General features: G+C 37.7%; 1 protein-coding gene across 1 annotated transcript; it reads left to right on the forward strand.

Annotated features, from left to right (window-relative positions):
• The first annotated feature begins 776 nt into the window (after positions 1 to 776).
• LOC102036405 (taste receptor type 2 member 40-like) lies at positions 777 to 2422 on the forward strand. The gene is given in 3 exon segments (XM_031066064.1): positions 777 to 1075; positions 1757 to 2205; positions 2208 to 2422. Coding segments are annotated over 3 exon segments (963 nt in total).
• Positions 2423 to 7708: the final 5286 nt, after the last annotated feature.

The following is a 7708-nucleotide window of genomic DNA, read 5'->3' on the forward strand; positions in this document are numbered from 1 at the left end:
TCAAACTGTGGCATGCTGGTGAGATAGAAGCTGAGACAGTGAAACAGCTGCAGAGAGTGAGATTTTTAACTGGGTTCTGCTAGGGGGTCTGCTCTACTTGACTAACCTGTCCTCTACACATCGGCTACTGTCATCTTTTCATCCCATATATGTGACTACTTGTAAGAATTGGTCAGCTAAATGCAGCAATAATCCTTGGATGAAGACAGCCTTGTTGTCTGGAGTGCTCCTCTAGAACAGGGCTGGAGGCTGTATAATTTTCTCCTTGTTAAAGTGGTTGCAACTAATTGGTCTAGTTATAATTTATAAACCTTCAATGCAGCCTGAAAGATACTAGCTACAATATAAGACATCTTTGCTGAGATATACTGATGCCTTTGTTAGGTTTCATGCTGCAACCCCCTCCACACAGTCAGGTACTGCTGTAACCAGGGGGCCACAGAGCTTTCTGTCACTCTAGACAAGAATATAAACAATTGGACACAAGATGGCTTGCTTAATACAGCTGGCTATCTCACACCCTTAAGGAAAAGCATAGGGAAATCTTAGGCATGTAAAAGGTTAGAGTTAATTATGAAATCTTTCTCTGCTTTGCACATCCAGGAAGAACATTGATAATTTCTCACTATCATTTCCAGATCCACTGTCATTTCCAGATGTCATTTTGTTCACAAGGTGAGCAGGCAGGAGCTGGGACTAGCCAGATAGCATCAGAACTGCTCAACTTCCTGCACAGCTACACAGGCTAATCAGGCAGAAGTGACCAAAGCAGCAAGATGTTGTCACCACTTCTTATTGTTTCAATAAGCATTGTAGCTGTTGAAGTTGTTGTTGGATTTATTGGAAATGGATTTATTACAACTGTTAATACAATTAATTGGATCAAAAGCAAAAAAACATCTTCTTCTGATATGATCCTGATCTTTCTGAGCACATCAAGATTTATCTCACAAGTGATGGTTCTAATGCACATCCACAGTCTCTACTTTGCTGACGTGTTTAAGTTGGCTTCAGTGTACAAGGACTTGGGTGCTGTGTGGATGTTTGTAAACCATAGCAGCTTGTGGTTCAGTACCTGGCTGTCTTGGTTTTGGAAAGACAGGAGTCTGCTAAGGAAGGCAGGAGCCTCCCCTGAAATTGAGAATGTAAACCCTCCCCACCCCTCCGAATTGCTACAATTTTAAATTAAGGGGCTCTCAGGCAAAGATATGGGAGCAGGCAATAACAGTTCTTTAATAGGGAAGAAATAAAAAGGATAAAATAAACAATACAGTCTACTGGAACAACACTGACAGAGTCAGAACCCAACCTGACACCCTGTTGGTCAGGGTGCTGGTGGCAGTCCGATTGAAAATGTGGCTGCAGTCCTCTGAAGTATCAGGTGTGGTTCTGTTGGAGCAAGGGGAATCTGTAGAGAAGGATGTAGTCTTCCTCTGAAGATCCAGGAGGAAAAGGTAGCTGCTGTTCTTCTGGGGAATCTCGTGGAGAACAAAACTGAACTGCAATTTCAGAATCTCAGAGTATATGGGGTAGCAGTGCTTGGCTCCTCCCTGTGGGCGGAGCATCTCACAATGGGATGTTATAGTTCTTATCAGTCATGCACCGATATTCAATAGTCTGTTATCAGCGGAGGTCCCCTCCCGAGGGAGGTGTGAATGTGGTCATCCAAAGAGAGAGATAAGGCAAACTGCTCACTTGACAAGGTAATCAGCCATACAGATGGTAATGGAAAACATCTTGCATGCAATCTTCAACACTGGCTCTATGTACTGTAGTGTGTAAAAGTAATCAATACCACCCACTGGCTGCTGCTGCAAATCAAGTGCAGAATAGCTGGGATGGTCCCATGGCTTCTTCTTGGATGGCTGGTGATCTCCTCTATGACTTCTCTTCCTTTACTATGGATTACACCCAGCACTTACCTATGCAGCTCAACAGGGAACTGCAGAGAAAATAGCACAGCTCATGTCATGGACTGGGATAGTTCATCTCTCTACTTGCTGGTTCTTTACTTTGTAGGTTGCTTTTTCCCTCTAGTCCTCTCTGTGATGACCTCAGCTCTGTTAATTACTTCTCTGTGGACACACAGAAAGACAATGCAATGTTATGCAGATACTTTCATGGATGCTATGATAGATGTTCACCTAAATGCTATTAAATCCATTATTTCTTTCTTAATCCTGTATCTTTCCAGTTTTGTAGCTCAAATTTGTTGATACTTTCAACCTCTCAAAGTAAAGATGTGGTGAAAATTGCAGTATCCTTAGTTGTAGCTGGGGCATATCCTTCCATGCACTCAATTATCCTAATCATAGTCAATTCAAAACTAAAATTGGCATTTAGGAACTTTTGCCTGCATTTTAAGTGTCATTTGGAAGATAAGCCTCCAAGCCCCAGGCTTGAGAGAAACACTCTCCAGTAAGATCTATGAAATCAATTGTTTTACTGTCTAAAACAATATGATTTATCAATCATATTGCTTTACAGTCTTTCTTCTTAAAAAAGAAATCTCTTCCAGAGATTTCTGTGACTAGTCGTCCTTAACATTTCAGTGCATTTGAAATAAAGTGCATTTTTGCCTTACTTGTGCACCACTCCAGCTTCTTCCTTCCTGCTTAATATAGAGTGAGAATAAAAATGTACTGAATGGAAACAATGTACTTAAATAAGAAATCAGTTTTGGGTTGCTTTGTGATTTCAGATTATTAGTTTAAGACTGAAAGTTTTATGACCTGTTTGATTGAAGAAAATGGGGACTAAGACAAGAATGTACAGAGCTCACAAGTATCAGCTCTCAGGTAAAGGATTCTTTTTACCTGAGAAGGTTGAAATTTGACTAAAAACATGTTGTACAAGACATAGCTGGTGCTACATGGGAAAAGATTGTGCTTTTAGACTGGAAAAGCTAACTGGATTATAACCTGAGGGAAAATTAAAATTTGGAAGGACAGTCATTTAATATAATCAAATTGCATTCTGAATGAGGTTTATTTGTGTTAGGATTCCAGTATGTCTGTAACAATGTTAAATACCTATTTATAAATTGATACTTTTGTTTGAAATATATGTTATACTTATTTGTTTGGTTTTCTTGAAAGTGGATTACCAAGATGGTGATTACAATGTAAGGTGATGTAGGTACATAGAACTACCTGTAGAAAATCTCACTCTTGTTAAGTTGACCATTCTGATCATAGATTTGCCTTAATTGTCATGATTTGCTATTGCTTTGAGCAATATTGCTACGAGTTGTTTCCAAGGTTGTTTTCTTTTAAAATTTTATTACTATGAAGTTTCACATGAGGTTGGTGAAATATATTTAGCAAGTCCAGTTGTGTTTTATCAAATAATGTGTTTGATAAATCTGTTCTAAAGTTCTCAGCTTATAAATTACTGTGGTGAGAGTTTCAGTCCCACCTATAAAATTAATGAGCAGAGTGATTAATTTATTCTTGGAGTGTTCTCAGTTTTTGAAACATCAGAGTAATAAGTTTATAAAATTCTTTGAAAAAAAAAATACTGCTTAACATTATTAGATAAAGAGTGAATATAATGGTTTTAATTGGTACCTTAAAAGTTTTTTGAAAATGAACTGTGTGTTAATAGGAGACATAAGAGGATGTCTGTGTGATATGAAATGATATGATTATTAGCACGTGTAAATCATGGGTTCAGACTGCAGAGCGTGAGGGAGAGTCATTAATCTCACAAACACAGCATTTGGAGGCACAGTACGTTGTACTGTAAAACTAAAGCTTCTATAATGTCCACTGCGGTGGACTGCTGTGGTGCTGAATCAAGAGAGACACAGAAGTCCCTCGAGGGAAGCAGGTGGGAACCATAATGCTCATGTCCCAGCAGCACTCCGCTCTGCCCTGCTTTACAGCTGCAAGTCCTGCCAACATGGACCAAGGTTAGAGCAGTTACACAGCGATAGCTCTTCCAGCTGGCAACATTGTGGAAAGAAAGTGTTCTGCAAGAAATGAGTTTGTTTGAGACTGTTTTATTGCGGGGTGATTGGTAGGGGTATTTGGCTTTCTGAAGCTGATAATTTCCCCGGTGAGCTCATTTCTCTTCAGGTATTTCCAAACCCATCTCTAAAGACAGTCTGAAGTAAAGGGATCAGAGCCAAAGATGATAATAACAGCCCTTGCTCAGCTTCTTCACCTTCAAGAGAGGGAGATCTTTGGCAGGTGCAATCATTAATAATATCCTCCAGTGCTTCCAGGGGAAGAGGAGGACAAAGCTCAAGGACTTGATGTCTTTATGTTGTATTGATGAAAGTTTTGTTACATGCAGCATAGAGTGAGATAGATGGGTACATAAATTAGAATTTTAAATGACTGGATTGGTAAATAAATTATTAGTTTTGTCCTTTTCCATTCCATCCTCCCCTCAAGCTTCAATTTATTTTCATGACTTCTTCCACAGCATATACAGATTTCTATTTGTTTTCTGATCTTACTCTGCTCTTTGGATTTCATCTTATCCCACCCTAAAATAATCTTCTGCATTCTCTTCGGATCCAGCCTGCTCTTTCAGGTACATTTTAAAAAAGCTTTCTCATTATTATTTTACAAAAAAACATCACTCACAAAATTACAATAGGCTTGTTTCTATATCTAGTTTATTTCAGAAAGCAGATCAATAAACCTGATGAATATTTTGTCAATTATTATTTGTGGCCCAAAAAATCATAAGAATAACGTCATTGAGATTTCATTGTCTAAGAAGTGTTTATATGATGATTGAAAATAAGACTGAGCTCACCAGTACATTTCCCCTGGAACTTTTCAAGTTACATGAAATGGGGATAACATGAATAGGAGAATACTGGCTGCAGTTTCTATAAGGCCAGAAATTGTAGCAGCTCCAGGATCATTGTGAGTATTAAGAAAAATATTGATTAGTGCAGTTTTTCATACCCACTGCATGAAAAATCAAACCTATTTTATTTTTTTAGTGAGATTTTTCTTGCTTTTTCTGGGTCAGAGACTCTACCCGACCAAATCAGAAACAGGGTGGTGGATATGAACTCTGCTATCCCTAAAATATTGCTTCTCCTCTGCTAGCCCTGCAGTCATCCTTTCCTCTCTGCTAGGAACACAAGCCAGCACTGCCAGCTCCATGGATCCCAGAACAGATGTTCTTATAAATGCTACTAAAACTCCAATCTTCACTTTTGCTGGTTTTCTAGTGGTAATCAGGAAGCTTTTCACCTTCTTTGCATCCAACAGCACAACGATGCTAATTTATTCTGAATATTTTTGGGTAATTTGAAAAGTAAAGTAAGTGTCAAGGGAAATGCCACACTCTACCTATCTTTTCTTGAAATATGACTTCCTACTTTTGTGAAAGGTCTGGAGAAAAGTTTTCCTTCCTTTAAGAGTTTCTAATAGGATTATAACCTGGGATTACTTTTATCCCTATTTATTTATTGTCTTCTCTATCATAATACTCAAGCTTCGTTTCATTAATATCACAAGGACAGTTTCTCCAATGTTATAGAACACTTCTGAAGGCTAATCCCCCTTCCCCTCAATATTTCTTATCTTGTTTGTTCCTCGTTTGAGGACATCTGGGTGGGAGGTCATTGGAGCTTAGTTAGGTGTATAAATAATGGTTTTATATAAATCTTCATAGAGACATGGGTTTTAAGGTTTATTTTTAAAACCCTTTATAAATTCATGTGAAAATGGCTTTGAATACTTATAAATATTAAAAATATAAATGAGGCTCATGTTAATATCACTTCTAAGATTTATTATTTTCAAAGTTCAATTTCTCCCTCCCAATACCTATGTTTTTCCAATGAACCAAACTTTACATTGGCCAAAGTTGTCATAAAGGATATCAATTGCATCAGAGAAGAGCATAGGCCCTCTTGAAACCAGAGTTCCTGGTGCTCATAGGCTTTTCAGCGGTCAGGGGGTATTTCATTCTGAAAGCTTTTCTTGTCTCCACATTGAAAGGAGATATATCCTTCTCAAGTATTCAGCCTATCTGTGTGTGAAAGAGCAAGGATATTTTATCATCAGAAATCAGAGTAGTAGTATGGGTAGTGGCTACAGTGGGATTTAATTTGGCTTTTGAGAGGAGAGAAAAGAGAGCAGAAGTCTCATAAATCCATGAGATTTACTTTGGCTGGTCTCTTTTCCCAGTACAGCTAAACAAACTGGTAAACAAACTGGGGCAGCAATGCACCCTTCAGAAGCTGCTATTGCTGAACTGGGATCCATGCACTGAATGCTCCACTACAAAAAGTTCTTTTGCTGCCACAGGAAAAGCAGAGGCAAAGTGCTAAACAAGAATAATGGCTTGGTGTCATCATGTCTTAATTGACTCTTGGGGGAAAGGGGTGAAATTAAACCCTCTCTGGCCTTTAGGCACTCAGATGTGATACTGTGATGAGATTAAGATGGATGATATAATTCCTAAATTTTAAAAATGATTGGTAGGTAATTATATTCTATTTTTTATCTTCTTCCACCCCTTTCCCCACTGTAATATTTGAATTTCATTTTTTCTCATTTTGTGTCTTTTCTTTTTCCCCTCTCCTTTGAATACTTCTTTTTCTTTTCCTTTTTAGAAAAAAATTAATTATACATTTATCACTCATATTTCTTACCTCTTCCCCTAAAAATCTCCACTTTTTTTGCTGCTATTGCTGCTGCTATTGAAAATATATACCAATGAAATCAAGACAGGTTCATTCACATATTTACTTTATTATAATAAACACACATTTCAATGCACCTTATTGGTTTTGGCAGACTTATACTTCTTCTTTTGTGATAACATTGCAAATAAAATTTCTTCTTTTCCTTGTGAAGGCATTTAAAAAACATAAAAAGAAATCCCAACTAACAAATCCAAAACTGCTGAGACCCTGAGATACATGAATCTTCCCTTTCAAATCCCACTTTAGTCAGTTCTGCTTTGTTGTCCTTTCTCTGCCATTTGCTTTCTCTCACTCCAGTGTGGATTCCTTTTTCTTTTCCAGACTGTTATTTTCTTTCTCATTTTTCCCTGTCTCCTTTAAGGTCATTCTTAAAGTCTTTACTTTTCTCTTCCTCTGTTTAGTTTTAGTCATCACCCTTCAATCCCTCAAACACTTGTTCCTTTCTATGTTTACACTGTTTGTTTCCCTTCCAGAGTAGAGATGACCATCCAAATATTTTCATTGCCTAGGATTGAGATAAGAAGGAAAAAGAAATAGAATGTAGTTGCACGTATGCAAACAGCAAAGTGGAAAACACTCAGTTCAAATACTGCATGTGTAAATTCTAGGTTCATGACTAAAATTATATTAAATGCATCCTGAGAAACTTGCTCACTCTCTTAAAGAAGAAAACAGAAGTCTGCCTGTTGGAATTAATTCTCACCAACAGAACAGAAGGAAATCAGCCTTTTTTTCCTGAGGAACTTCTCAATCTCTTCCAATAAAGACGTATAACAGGAACTATGAATAGGTATTCATTGAGCTCATTTGATAAATCGTAAGAAACACATCATGGGCTTTTTACAGGTGTTCAGCCAACAGAGGTTCAGACCCCTAACATAGCATGTGGGTATAATTTGAGTTTCAATGGTCACAGATATAATGTTTCTCTTGCTTGAGGTACCCATAACTTTCTTTAGGAATCTGAAGCACAGTTATTGCACATGTAGAGAAATATATCTCCCCTGTTGAATAAGTATCTATCTC

The sequence above is a fragment of the Geospiza fortis genome, unplaced genomic scaffold (genome assembly GCF_000277835.1).
Source record: "Geospiza fortis unplaced genomic scaffold, GeoFor_1.0 scaffold16, whole genome shotgun sequence".
Lineage (NCBI taxonomy): Eukaryota > Metazoa > Chordata > Aves > Passeriformes > Thraupidae > Geospiza > Geospiza fortis.